The sequence below is a fragment of the Theropithecus gelada genome, chromosome 5 (genome assembly GCF_003255815.1).
Source record: "Theropithecus gelada isolate Dixy chromosome 5, Tgel_1.0, whole genome shotgun sequence".
Classification (NCBI taxonomy): Eukaryota; Metazoa; Chordata; class Mammalia; order Primates; family Cercopithecidae; genus Theropithecus; species Theropithecus gelada.
The window spans coordinates 139,449,337-139,465,055 of NC_037672.1; the positions used below are offsets into that span (position 1 = coordinate 139,449,337).

General features: G+C 36.4%; 1 protein-coding gene across 4 annotated transcripts in view; it reads right to left on the reverse strand.

Moving 5' to 3' along the window:
* INPP4B (inositol polyphosphate-4-phosphatase type II B) overlaps positions 1–15,719 on the reverse strand; it is an 807,120-nt gene that overhangs the window by 163,182 nt on the left and 628,219 nt on the right. For all 4 annotated transcript variants that reach the window (XM_025386323.1, XM_025386324.1, XM_025386325.1 and 1 more), the window contains 2 exons: positions 7,176–7,306; positions 6,703–6,807 (listed from right to left, as the gene is read on the reverse strand). In XM_025386323.1, the coding sequence (XP_025242108.1) occupies positions 6,703–6,807; positions 7,176–7,306 (236 nt within the window). The remainder of the gene's footprint in view (positions 1–6,702; positions 6,808–7,175; positions 7,307–15,719) is intronic.

Below are 15,719 nucleotides of genomic sequence, written 5' to 3' on the forward strand. Positions count from 1 at the left end.
AGAAAACAAAATTAAAATTCTAAAGTAACAATACCTATAAGAAAACAAAATTAAAATTCTAAGGTAACAATTTGATTGGTAAAATCTGTATTATCATTTTAAAAATCTTTTTATTGTACCCTGCTCTTTATGATTTTTTTAACAGCTTTTACCATGGCCATACCCTGTTCTTTATGTATCTTTGTGATTTGAATAGCCCTTAGCTGTGTAATAAGTCTTCAAATTTTTGGTATCAAGAGACAGTTATAAAAATCTAAGTGGGAATTTTTTATAGAAAATTTAAGAAAAAAATACGTTTTTTTTTTTTCTTCTAAATGTGTCTTCCTTTTTGGACATTTCATAGTGTCTCAAAAATTGTCTTTGGCTTTGTGAAAATTTCATAGTATCCAAAGTAATAGATAAAAAGTAATAGAGAAGTAGAATTTAAGTTGTTGAGTCTTGTAAAGCTAAAGACACCGGATTGGTTTGAGATTTAATAATAGGGCTGCCTTGTAGCCTTTTAAAAGCCATTTAATAATAGAAATGAGATGATAATTCTATTTTTCCCAGAAGATCTTTCTAAAATTTCTACAACTATAAAATAGTGCTAATGTCAAAAATGAAGACACACTGACCTCATATCAAGGAACAATTTAAATATAATCCCCGATTTCAAAATGGCACGTAATATGCCTTTGACAGGAATTGCAAGCCTTTAGGGATTTTTAAGGGAAATCTGTTTCAAAATAGTCCAAGCAATTTGACATCATTATTAAATATATCTAACGTAATTATGCTTCACTGATGAGGTGATACTCTCAAATTCTTGAGATACAGAAATCAGAGAGCTCTAGAAGCTCCTCTCTTTTGCTCCTTCCTTCTCTGCAGAGATTATAAAATGAAAGGCCAAAGAGGTTAGCTAACTCCTCCATAGTTAACACAGTAAATATTGGCTACTGTTCGACCTGATTTCAACTGCAGCTTTATGATATAAAATCATTTTTTAAACATATTTTAATTAAGCTTCTTTTCATACCAATTTACAGAATCCCACTTGAGATATCTGAAAAACAACAAACAAAAACAATGAGAGTGGGCGGGGCTGTGCTTGACAGGTGTATTTCACTCATGCAAACTAAGGGCAAGCCCATTCATTCCCTGTGGGCTCAAATCAGGAACTGAAAAGCCATGAGAGACTATCTCTGCCTTTCCTCTCTTTTTGTGGTCTGCCTTATTACTGTATGTCTGATTTTTCTTCCTTGTTGGTTCCCTAGAACACAATTAGAGTTAAATTCGTGAGGACAGATTGTCTCTGAATCCCCAAAGAGAATACACGAGTGAAACTCCATTGATTTAGCTTGGGTGAAGTGATCACACCAGACTCTCTTTTTATTTTTTTGCACATGCTGTGTCAGGCACTGCGATCGCTCAAGCAGCTATATCTAAGGGGACCAGGCTCACAAAGTAAAACCATAGCTATATAGCTAATATTTACAAAACATTCATGCTTAGAGTTAGCTAATATATTAATAATGCAGAGTTACATAAAGAAGGCTTTCAGTACTATAGATTACAACGGATCCATAAACTATGTCTGCTGTGAAACAAAGTAGCTGCTTTAGTTCGAATTTATTACATTTTAAAGCAAAATATTATACTTTTCTATTGTATATCTATAACATATAAAATAAAACAGAATATTACATTACAGGAATTTATATTCCATAATATTCACAATTGATGTGCCATGAAAATAAAATTTATTAAAGTATATTAGTATAAAATCTTTTGTTTTTAATTTTGGGGTTTACGTTTCATTCTTGTCACTGCTGGCTACGATCTATTGTGGTGAGTATTCTACTTGTTGCATTTAGTTTAAGTGATGAATAAGGATGAAAAACTTAACTTAATGAGTTTCAGGGCACCCTAAGTTAACTGCAGGTTATTCCATTTGTCAGTATGAGACATGACAACATTAGTTCTGCTCAGTTACTTATTTCAAGAGCTACATATTAGCCTTGTATTTAGTGACTCTGCCAGCTATTGTTTGCAAAGCTTCCTCTCCAAATATAGCAGGCATATTAATCAAATGTGAAGACACAATTTACTAATGGTAAAAATGAAAAAAAAAATTAGACCACATCCAAATAGCTTGCCAGTAAAATGCCAAGGCTTAGCCCATCTTACTTGCATTATTACCTTGCAATAATAATTCAGCTAAACATTCAAATCAGTAGCCACAAATCTTAAATAAATTCAACTGCAATCCAAAATCTGTTAAATACATGTTATGAAAGAAAGTAGAATATTTGATTCACTACCATCCATGAAAACTTTTAAGCTTTTCATTTTGCAAATAATAAAATGACACTCAAAGAGGTCAAATAACACGGTTAAAGTCAAAGTAGTAAGTGGCAAGGACCCAAAATTTCAATGGAGTTTTCAACCTGTATTATAACATGTAGTTGGTGACCTAGTCTACATAGCAGCTACTTAATCTGAACTCCAGTTTCAACTAATAACTTTTAATATTATATAAATATTTTTAAAACATAAGCTTGATAATTTAGCATGCTGTTATATATGCAATACAATTCTGTACTTTTCCCATTAATGTGGCTCTTAGGACATCTAGCCTTTTCCCATATTTTCTTTTTAGCTCTTCAAAGACCAGAACTAGTCTTTCTGCTAACTGCTTTGTCAAAAATCTTCTAGTTTCTGGGTTGTACCCTAGATCTGTAACATTAATTTTTTTTTTTCTGTATTCCTTAGTATTTGTCATTACAAGTAAGAAATTCCTTTCAAAATCCTCTTGTGGGTTTGCTCGTACCTCCCAAGAAAGATACCTCAGAATGTGACTTTATTTGGAAACAAAGTCTTTACAGATATAATCCAGTTGAAATAAAGCCATTTATCCTATATAATTGTTGTCCTTAAAGGGGACATTTGGATACAGAAACAGACATACAGAGAGGGCAGGAGAACACCATGAGCAAGATAGAGGATTGGCATATAACATCAGCAGGCAAAGGATTACCAGCAAACCAGCACATACCAGGAAAGGACAAGGAAGGAATACTCCATAGGTTTAAGGGGAAGCATGGCCCTGATGACATTTTTATTTCAGACTTCCAGTCCCCAGAATTGTGAAAAAATAAGTTTGGCTATTTTAGCAATCCAGTTTTTGGTGCTATTCTATAACAGCTCTAGAAAACTAATACATATCCCAAACCAAACAAGTTAGAAAATGCATGCATGTATACACACACAAACACACAAACACACACACACACACACACACACACACACCCCTTTTGTTTGCTTTTCTAAATTTCTTTCTTTTAGTTGCCAGATTGTTTCTTTCAAATCTTCAAATCAGAGATTCAGAAACTAAACATATTGTCCTCATCCTATTTTACTTTATTTTTCAGATGGTACCTTGGACAACAGCATAGTACATGGTTCTTGCATTTTCAAGAAAGAAATATGAAGTAAAAGGCCACTTTGATCATAATTTCTCTTTGTTTGGTGGAAGTATTTTAAGGTTAATCAACAAACATTTGAATACATAATTAAGAATGAATTCATATGTATGTGGTCCCAAACAAATCTATCTGGTTTGATGACACTGTCATCTACCCACGGCTGTAAAGCAAATTATCCTTTTCCTTCCTTGCCTTATTCCCTCAGTCAGTAAGTATTTGCATGTGATGGTTTCTCCAAAATGCATCTTTAAGTCATCTTTAATCTAAACCTGGCTATTTCCTTAGTTCAAGACTTCGTTGATTTTTAAGGTTCTTAATTGATCAATTTTCTCTAATTTCATCAGTTGTTATAAAACAGATCCATTTTGTTCCAGTGATGCAAAATGTCACATGTATAATAAAGCTACTATTATTTTATCATTCTATGTGTTTTACACACCCTAACTCAATCAGGAATGGGAATGAAATTGCTTGGAAAGATTAAATAGCAGACTCAGCTCATGTAAAAAGTGGTAGTGCTACAATTCAAGCCCAAGGCTGTTACACTCTAAAATAATATAAACATTTTACTACATCATAAAAGCCTTTTCATTTTGGCTATTAGAAAAACATTATGTTGATTGTCAGATAGTTCTTAAGTATTTTAGTTTCTTTAACACTTGTAACACTTTGTTTTTGCTTATTTTAAAAATCATTACCTATTATTCTATTCAAACTACTGACAGACACTCAGTAATTAAGGAAGAACTATTGTCTACTCCATTTTGTGCTGCTATAACATAATATTATGGACTGAGTAACTTATATTAAAAAATATAAATTATTCTCTAACAGTTCTGGAGGTTAGGAAGTCTAAGATCCAGGCATTGGTATCTGATGATGGCCTTCTGTTGTGCTTTTAAATGGTAGAAGGTGGAAAAGCAAGAGAGAACAAATTCTGTGAATCTACAAGGCAGAAGAGCTAAAGAGGGTAAACTTGCTCCTGAAAGCTCTTTTTAGCGTGGCATTAATTCACTCATAAGTGTAGCGTTCTCTTGATCCAAATGCCTCCCCTTAGGTCTCACCTCCCAACATTGTTGCACTGGGGATTAAGTTTCTAGCACATGATTTTCGGGGATACATTCAGACCACAGCAGTTTCTAAATGCCTTGGGCCAATCCATCTCTCTTTTTATTCAGTTCTTTCATTTGACATAATCTGTGGTGAATAAGACCTAAATTAAAATTTCATATACTTGATCACCACATATAATAACATAATACATCAGAATAAGTATAATCACACTTAAACTTGCAAATCAGCTGATGATGTATATATGGTTGGTATGCAAACACTAGAAAACAATAAAGTTTAATTTTTCAGACTACAAAATTTCAGACAATTCTAAAGCAGAACTTAGATCTCACTTTCACGTTTTAAAACCACATTATTGAGGTATGATTGACATATAAAAAGCGATATATATGTATACAACTTGATGACATTGGACATAAATACATACTCTTTAAACCATTACCATGACTTATGTCATAAGCCTATCAATCATCTCCAAAAGTTTCCTCTCTCTTTAATATTGCTATTATTATTAATGTGTATGTGTCTGATAAGAACACTTAACATAAGATCTATCCCCTCAGAAATTTTAAAGTATACAATATAGTACTGTGAACTATAGACACTATCCTGTACCATAACTCTCTAGGACTTATTCATCTTGCATAACTGCAACTTTGTACCCTTTGACTAATACCTCCTTTTTTCATCCTCCCCATAGCCTCCGGAAACCACCATTATACTCTCTGCTTCTATGAGTTTGACTATTTTAGATTCCTCATATAAGTAGTGTCATGTAATATTTGTTCCTCTGTATCCTGGCTTATTTCACTTAGCATAGTATCCTCCAGGTTCATCCATGTTGTCTCACCATGGCAGCATTTTCTTCTCTATAAGGCCGAATAATATTCCATTCTTTGTACATATCACAATTTATCTTTTCACCCATTGATGGACATTTTTCTGTCTTGGCTACTGTGAACAATGCTGCAATGAATGTGGGAGTGCAAACACCTCTTTGAGATTCTCATTTCAATTATTTTGGATAAACACCCAGATGTGTGAATGTTGGACCCTATGGTAGCTTTATTTTTAGTTTTTTTAGGAACCTCCATATTTGTTTTTACCATAGTGGCTACACCAGTTTACATTTTCACTAACAGTGTACAACAGCTCTTGTGTTTTAACCTTTCTAAACCTGTAACTACTATGTTGTAACAAGGGCTACAAAACAGAGTGTCAGAATGAGAATTTAGATGTCTCTCTAAGTATGTTTGTATGCACTTTTAGGCACTTATCCTAAAGAATTTGATAACTTTGTGACCCCTAAAAGATGGGTACTAGTAAGATGACCACAGCATTAGTCTTTTAAACAGGGAAACATTTAAGAAGGAAAGGAAGTAAGGGTACCATTAAAAATGGTCATAGGCATATGCCGGGACAGGGACATAATCTAGGACTTTTGCCAGCAAACCAGGGCATAAAGTCATCCTGAATTTGCATAATTGCTATAGTAATAAGTTAAGGAAAAGGGGAGATGAAAAAATATTGGAAAGCATATTTTTGATAAATGGTGAGGGATTATTTATAATGGTAATAAATATGACACCATATTGGTCACTCTGGATCATTTTCAGGTACGTTCAGAAAAACCTATATATTTCTCTTTGACAAATATTTCTTACAACTGATGACTTTTAAATACTCTACCACCTTCTACCTTACTATACTCACTTTTTTCCCCATAGAAAAGGGGGCTTCTATTGATAGTTACCAGTAAGTTAAAAAAAATCTGGCGTATTAGTCGACTTTGGGGCTTTGGTTTCTCAAGACAGGAAAAATATGAGCAAATTTCGTTTTTTCTTTCTTTTTTTTTCCTAATTCAAGTGAGCACAAGTGTTACCTATTAGCCACTGTTAATACTACTTAAGGATGCTATTACTCATTTTGCATTTTCATCTCTACCTCAATCCAGGTGCCACAATCATAAAATATTTCTCAAAAATACAGCAACAAAAATATCAGAGTCTCTTTAGCAGGATTTAAGGTCATTATGAGGTTCAATTGTTTCATTTTCAACTTTATATAATTGTTAAACTTGACTTCTGCCAATACTCAAGTTGTTCAAAGAAGTACACACTGTAACATAATTTGCCATTTTGAAAAGAATAATTTATGATGATACCTTTCAAGTGAGGGCTGTGTACCTGCATTCTTTGCAGATGTAGATTTACTGGAACAAATTCTAATGTTTTCTCTCCTTTGCTGCTGCTTGATTTGAAAGAGGACCCTGATGGAAACCAGAAATTAAACATTATTAGTAAATAATGATAAATTAATACGCATGTTAAAAGATAAACCTGACAGAAAAATGTTAAAAGAACTTCAGAAAGAAAAACATATCCTATATTTATGAGTTGCTTTTCTTCTTAGAAATTTAATATTTTAAAAAATTATCTCAATTATTCATGTAATAATTCTGTAAGGTAAAATAGGGTATTGTTTTCTTTGTTTTAAGATGTTAAAGTTAGAAGTAAAAGAGTTTTAAAAAAATTCTCCAGTTCTCCTATCTACATAAAATCAGTTTATTATTATTTTTTCATTTCACAAGCAGGAAATGCAATTCACTTTGAGTAAGTAGAGTTACTGCTTCCACACCTGTTTCCTTGCTCAGTTCTGTCAGAATGTCTTGGTACATATTCACCATTTGGTCACAGTGAGTAAGGACATTTTTTCGCAGATTGTCCCAATGTGGAGAAAGCTCACCAAGTTCTTTTATCTCCTGGTTTCTGTTAAGAGTGGAAGAGAGGAAAAACTTTACTTTTATCTTAAATCCATAGACACATAACCCTTAGTCAGACTTGTCAAGATAGTAAGAAATTATTTCATCATAATTACCAGGAAAGTTCTATGAGCTTATTAGCTTAAATATTTTTAAAAAATTATTTTAGGACACAAAAAGTATGAATAGTTTAGACCACACAAATAAAAACATATGTCAAAGGGCAAAAAATTAGAAATGTTAAATTCCCTGATGAAATTTTCACGAAGATGGCAGACTTCCTATTCTTATATACATAGGGAAGACATCAGTTAAAAAGCAAATTGTAAAACCTCTATGTAAAGATGGCTAAGTTTTTAAGTTTCAACGATACAGAATCAAAGAATGTGGGAAGGGATATCTGACCATGTTGGAAGCAAACATGAGATACTTAGGTAATTCAGTTTATATATAATAGAGTTACAAATATTTCTCTAAAAAGCAAAAGCCCGGCCGGGCGCGGAGGCTCGAGCGCCTGTAATCCCAGCACTTTGGGAGTCCGAGGTGGGTGGATCACCTGAGGTCAGGAGTTCAAGACAAGCCTGGCCAACATGGTGAAACCCCATCTCTACTAAAAATACAAAACTTAGCCAGGCGTGGTGGCGCGTGCCTGTAGTCCCAGCTACTCAGGAGGCTGAGGCAGGAGAATCTCTAGAACTCATGAGATGGAGGTTGTAGGGAGTCGAGATTGGGCCACTACACTCCAGCCTGGGTGACAAAGCGAGACTCTGTCTCCCCCCCACAAAAAAAAAAAAAAAAAAAGCCCGAATAACAAATAAATGGTATTGTCAGGTATGGTTTTATTGGCTTCAGCTTCTGCCAAAAGGACAATGTATGAAACTACTGTATGTGTATGCATTGTTCTGTCCTTATCAAAAAGAAGAGCTAACCATGTCATTTAGGCTTCAATTACTAACTTTTATCTAAATCTCTACCCTTTAGCCAAGTTAATTTAAATCATCAGAATGCCTTTTTAAAATTATAGTGATAAATGGTCCAATATGCTGCTTGGTTAGATCTCTTATTCATTTCTGTAACCTTTTACCAACAACATTTTCATGAGGCTAATTTAACCAGTAATAATGAAGCTTCTTTGCTATTTTGGCCATGAAACATGCTAAATACCAAGCTAATAAATTCACAAGCTGTAGAATCTTTAACATTCTGTTAAATGCAAGAATAATGGATGGTGTGCAAAAATATGACTTGCTTTCAAATGGTTGTAGCTGTCTTTGTTTTGTTCCAATAGGATGGCAATTTTGAATTGCTGCAATTTTCATCTGAGGTCTTTATAATTTTTGTGAACATTCATGTCACTCTCAACTTTTCCAAAGATTAGTATTCATGATGAAGCACTCATGGAAGAAAAAGTAATTAATCAATAGACAATAGAGTAAAAAAAAAAAAAAATCATGACCAAATGAGAGACAAAGAGAAGGTTGAAGATTGGGGAGTTAACTTCTTGTTTGCACTCAAACGGCAGGATGTACAAGTTTAGGAAAAAGCAACAACCACTAAAGCAAACAAGTAATTCCAAAAGATTGATATATCCAAGTCCAGAAGAATCTGAGCAATTAGGTTGAATCTGAGATATATAGCAAGTGTAATATATCAACTTAATATGTAAAGTTTCAGTTTTGCTTTCAACATACAGTTATAATGAAAATATTAGCTAACAATTCTTATTTAATACTAATAGATGCACCATATGGTTACAATTTGTATTGTCTCTAAATTATTATCAGAAAGAATAATTAAAGGGGAGATGACGAGGAAGGTAGAAGAGTGATAGTGAAGCCCCTGACTACATTCTGGGATAGTGGGGGTGGTGTACATTCCCTTGCCTAAGATAAGTTTGGCAAAATGTAATCAGAAAAGTTTAGTGTTCTGTGAGGAGTGCCTTAATACAAGCTGTGAGGACTCCATAATTTTTGTTTAAAATTTATTGCACTCTTCCATTATGCCACAATTTATAAAGAGAAGGATACTGATGAATCTGTTTGTTTTAAGAAATGACAGTAAAAATAGGTACACATTCTGAAAAGGACAAACAACGAGCATACTGTCTCTCTGCACTGAGAAAAGTTCCAATATAGGGGAACTACATGATAAAAGTGTAATAAACCAGACAGAGTAATGAAAACATTGCAAAACAAAATGGGGCAGGGTAAGAGAGACACTGCATTTATTAAAAAAGAAATTAATAAGCACATTAATTTCATTAAAGAAGAGAGGTATAGTCGTACATTAAAATAGAGAAGGATAGAAGATAACTTGGTGCATGAAAATTGGTAAACTTTCTAATCAGGAAGCCTAGGGCTATTTATTCATAAAGACATTTTAATTTGTCACTCAGTGTTCAAAAAACTTCCTGGATTAAAACCTTTGCTTGGCATCTCAATCCAGATTCTCTAGGAAGCACAGAATGAGATTAAGCAATGCCAGGTCAACCACAAGGAGGTAAAAAAAGAAGTGATACAGGGAAGAGAAGAAAGCAGCCACAAGGTGGTACATGACTGAGCTGGGCAGAACTTCACAAGAAAACGTGGCCCGTTATTTGGTCATGTGAAACAAACCTAAAGAAGTCATTTGGAACCTTTGTACCTTGGAACAGTTAGTCAGAGAGAGGAACATTTACATGTCAGTTGCTTGTCATACTCTATGTTTAATTGATAAAGATTCATCCTACAGGTCATTAAGTCCTCTGCCTTTTATGATTTCATAATCTGCCCCTTTGTATAGCCACTGGGGAAACCATACTCCAAAGGAGATAGAATTTTCCTGGGTGTGTCCCTATATGACAGTTGCCAAAACTACTGTGAATCCTTCCATGGTGGTTGCTACTGGGGACACGCTAATGCCTTGTCATCACCTTGAGAGAGGCTAATATAGTAAATGGTGTTAAGAGATAAGGTGACAGTGGTGGCAATATCTGAGGCTCACCATTGAGCAAGTGGTCAAAAACGTGAAGACATGTTAGGATTGTAAAGTTTTAATCTTTAGGATTAGGATTGAGCCAATGTAGAAAAGCACACAAACTGGGCCCAGGACAGACAACCCCATGTACAACTCAGATGTACTTGCACCATCTACTGACAACCCGATAGCATGCAAAATAAGATCCCTCACATGTTTCCCAAGAGGAGAGTCTAAGTACAGTCCTTTAGAATGATGGCAAGCTGCGATTCCCCAGAGACTTAAAAGAGCGGTAATAAATCCAGCCACAATATCCAATCCTCCAACTAGTTCTTAAGGCCTTAACTGACATTCATCACCTATCTCCTTTACCACGAATCCCAGATTTTCCTCCATACTCTACCAGCATTTTCAGCTGATCTGAGCTGCTGCTGAGTAGGGTGTTGCAGACCTAAATCCTGATGAATTAAGCCCTTAGTTTTCTTGCTCCTATGGAGTCTTGGTTGCTGTAATTTCTCCTTCCCATCAGGGCGTGGAGTACTTCTAAGTTTCAGACATATTTTGCCTCGCTCAGATTCTGTGGCAGTAGCCCTATCTCCTCATGGTGGTGAGTATGGATATCTCACACCATTTTTTTGGTCTATTGTCGTGAGGAACACCAGATCACATATGGAACCAATCACAGCTTCCACTTAAGTGGGATTCTAATTGTGTCCCCTGACAGAACAGCACTGCTCCCCTGACTCCACCACAAGAACCAGGATTCTAACTGGCAAAGTATAAAGTTGTAGGAAAAGGTAGTGCAAATACCACAAGCAGATCACTGCTATTGATTACAGGAAGGGGCTACCCTTAGTCCCAGGACTGTGGGTCCTGGGTATGATAAATACAACATTCTATATCAGCAATTGGTTTGGCGTATTTCCCAATCCTAGAAGGTAATATCCCAATTCTAAGGTTTTTCCTCATGCTGGTGTCTTGGCTGAACTTTTCATGATTAATATTATTCCGCTGTACCATCAGGCCTGTCGCTGTTGGGTGATGAATCACATTATGACCATAAGCTCACTGTTGTGCCTTCTTTGATACAGCAGCAAATGTCCCTTAGTAGAAGCAATATTATATGGGGCACCATATCATTGGATCAGTCATTCTTAGGCTATCAGATGTGGGTGCCAGTGAAAGCACTGTGAGCAGAAAGACAAACACATATCTAGACCATAATTCACCCACTTAGGACAAATTGCTGCCCGCTCCAAAGTGGAGAAGATGCAACTTAATTTGCCTGCCACCCAACAGATGTTGGGTCTCTATCGTACCCTGGAGGAATGGTGCCATCTCAGTGGCTCATTGTCAGTCTGCTTCTGGCATTTGATAGTTAGAAGCCACAATAGCTATATTAGCTTTGGAAAGGGAGGCCACGTCCTGGGTCCACGCATTTTCCCTGCTTCTGTCACTAAGATCTAAGTCTAACCACAATAGATCATTCTCCTCATGGGTCTATTGCACAAACTCTGCAGTAACTGAGAAAGGAGGCTGGCTAATATCCACTAGACACGTGACAATGTCCACCTGGTAGCAGAAAGCTTTCTCTGCAGTATTTACTCTCTGATAGGCATGGTTTTGATTGTGCTCACTCCTACAGCCCCATCTACATGTCTCTTGCTCATATCCCTTGTATTTGATTTTCTAGTCTTCTTTCTTTCAGGCCCATCAGATTATTAACTCTGCCAAAGCTCAATGTACATCTGCACCTAAGGTTACCTCCTTCTCTACATGCAGGGAACACCAAGTAAACGCTTTGCTGATCTTCCCACTGGGTAAATGTCCTTCATTATTGACCGTGAAGTCCACTCAACATGTCAGGCTGACCCGTTTTTATACCAGCACAAGTTCTTTCCTCCTCCATGAGACAGTCATAGGGAACTCTTGAGGGTGTGAGTTGAGTCCATGTTGAATGTACTCTCTAGAGTATATTCAGGAACTCTAAAGGTCTGTCATGACACTTTCCTATTTGCTTTTCCTAAAGATTCCACATAACACAGTTGTTTCTCACCACAGACACTTTCAGCCCCATTGGCTCTCCTTGGTCACCCCAGGATTTGTAATATAGTCTGGATCTTCTGGGATGTCCTTCTTGAATGGGCCCCACTTGTCACATTCTGCTGTTTAACTCAATGGTTTAACATATATTTATAAAGGGGTTGATTAGCAGTTAGTTAAGCACTAGACAAAAGGTCTTAATGATACGTGAATCAGAAATATAGTTCAAAGCACATCAATTCTTTCTTCTTTTTTGAGATGGAGTCTTGCTCTGCTGCCCAGGTTTAAGTACAGCAGCATGATCTCAGCTCACTGCAACCTCCGCCTCCCTGGTTCCAGTGATTCTCCTGCCTCAGCCTTCCAAGTAGCTGGGACTACAGGCACCTGCAATCACGCCCTGCTAATCTTCATATTTTTAGTAGACATGAGGTTTCACCATGTTAGTCAGGCTGGTCTCGAACTCCTGACCTCAGGTGATCCACCCGTCTCAGCCTCCCAAAGTGCTGGGATTACAGGCGTGAGTCACTGTGCCCGGCTCAGCGGGTTAATTATTTGCATAGATGAAAAAAAGACCTTTATTGTGTATGTACACATATGTGTTACATTACTTATTTTCCTCATTATTTGTCATCATACAATATGTTAGAGGTGTGGCAACCACATATGCCAGTTTATACCTGTTATTCCACTGTAATTATTAATACCTACTTTTATTCTCAAAATATTTATACTAGATTGTCTAAGTTATAAGATATCAGAGTTCATATAAGAATCATAAGCTCCCAGGATGCTACGGTTGGAAGGAAGCTCAGAGAATAACCTGAACCCTCGTGTTTCACAGATGGAGAAACTAAGGTAAAATCGCTTGTTTATCTCAGAGTCACTAGAATACCCTAAAGCTTTTAGACTGTAATCCCCAAGCCCACTCTTCCCTTACCTCATATTATTCTCCACTATACAACGAAGAAACACAAGACAAACAGCAACAAAAATAAAAACAAAAAGCAAACAAATGGAGTGTACTTAATGAAGGTAGGTTGTGAGTGGGATTTGGAACCTGGTCTATTGATTTACAGAACTACATTTGTAAACTTTCATGTGCTTTAAAAACTAAACCTGAACAAAAGAAATTATTATTTGTGATTTTTAACTCCTGGATATTTTAGTTTGAATGGCACGCCTACCAGTTACTACACAGTAACTGAAATTTTCTAAAACATATTCAAGAGCATAATGGTGTCCGGAATTATAAGACCCGAAGATAACAGCACCCTGTGGTCCAGTCTCTGCATGTTGCTTCATTGATTTAAGAAGCAATTTGTACTTTGGGAGGCCGAGATAGGCAGATCACGAGGTCAGGAGAACAAGACCATCCTGGCTAACATGGTGAAACCTTGTCTCTACTAAAAATACAAAATATTAGCCAGGCGTGGTGGCGGGCGCCTGTAGTCCCAGCTACTTGGAAAGCTGAGGCAGGAGAATGGTGTGAACCTGGCAGGCGGAGCCTGGGCAACAGAGCAAGATTCTATCTCAAAAAAACAAAAGAAAAGAAAAAAAAAAAAAGAAGCAATCTGACATTACTGTTATAATTAAACAGTTGCATACCATTACAAAGCCTTTGGCATGAGTAGCAAAGGAGATTAGCTACATAAATGCATTTTTTAATTCATAGAAAAATAGGTTTTAGAATATCCCTTTCCTATCTGTAAACATTCTCATTTTACTCACAGTCACAAAAGCTTCTACTTTCAAAAGTTCTCTCTTTCAATCACTACTTTGCAACAACAACAAAATAATTCTTCCTGGAAAATCCACCCCCTTGCTAAACACATACAATCTCATGAATTCATTGCTTTACTCTCACTAGAGCTCTGTCTCCAAAACAAATCTTCTAACCTGTCTCTAGCTTCTCCCAGTTCTGCAAGAGTCCAACATGTTGACACAAGAAGTTAGGGAGAAAAGACTGAATAATAAAATATTAATAAGCTTAGGCCTCTTACACATTAAACACTTTTGGGGACCTACTTCCATCTGCTCCATTTCCCTTTGCTGACTACAAAAATAAAAGGCAAATCACACAAAATAAATATCCAAAGGAGACATATAATTGCTAAGGTCTATTCAGGAAACATCTAGTGCTCTATAGATCCCTGCATTCCAACAGCAAAGTATGACATTCTTGATACTTGATGAAATATTCATACAGATGTCTGGAAATAACCTCATGAAGTACTTTTTGTCTATATGGCTCGCCTTGTCTTACTGTGTTTAAATATTTCAAAAACACATGCTTTTTATTTTCAGTAAAATTGCAAGTTCCTGGAAGTCATTATATCCTCTGAACCTTCCACAATGTAGAACACCCTACTAATTATATGACATGTTTAAAACACAAGCTATTTTAAAACATGAAGAGAAAATGAGATTAAAAGACAAAACAAAACAACTCTGTGAAGAATAAAGAGAAATAATTAAGGACAGAGTGAATCACAGAATAACTGGGAAAAAAGTAACGAAATGTGCTTTAATTTTGATACATATAATGCATAAAATATTGTCAGGAATATTAAACAGATAAGTGTTTTTTTACATTTTACTCCTTACATCCCTGGGGCTGTTGTGGCTATAGGGACTCGGTAAGTATTGAACAAATTAGGGCAAGTAAATGAATAGGCCTCAGATTCTTTCCTTTACTGTACCAACCCAGCAGCTCCAACTATTTCTCTTTAATTCACATTGGAATTCCGTGTACAATTCTGTTTGGAAAACAAAAGTTAAGGGGGGGGGGGGGGAAGAAGAAGGCTTAAGATCACCAAAACACCAAAATAGAAAATTGTAGCTCTATTTAAAGCTTCTATTTAAAACACAGCATTAAAACCCACCGATGATATATTCAAGGAGGGATTTCCAACATGGGGCAAAAGTGCTTTGAGCATGTGAGTGGCAGAGACTATCTTTATTCATCTTTTTATCCGACCACAGTCTCCTACCCATGGGAAGTATCCGAGATGAGCTTGAGCTTGTTGACTGAATAAATGAAGTTTGCTTGCAGATTGTTCTTATATTTTCCTAAAATTTAGGATAAAGTCAAAATATAGACTAACCCTAAAGTAGAGTGCTAAGCTCTGCCAAGTTTCAGTGCAGAAATGAGACATTGTACGTCTGTAACTCCAGCACTTTGGGAGGCCGAGGCGGGCAGATCATGAGGTCAGGAGATCAAGACCATCCTGGCTAACACGGTGAAACCTCGTCTCTACTAAAAATGCAAAAAAATTAGCCGGGCGTGGCGGCGGGCTCCTGTAGTCCCAGCTACTTGGGAGGCTGAGGCAGGAGAATGGCGTGAACCCGGGAGGCGGAGCTTGCAGTGAGCCGAGATCGCGCCACTGCACTCCAGCCTGGGCGACAGAGCGAGACTCCGTCTC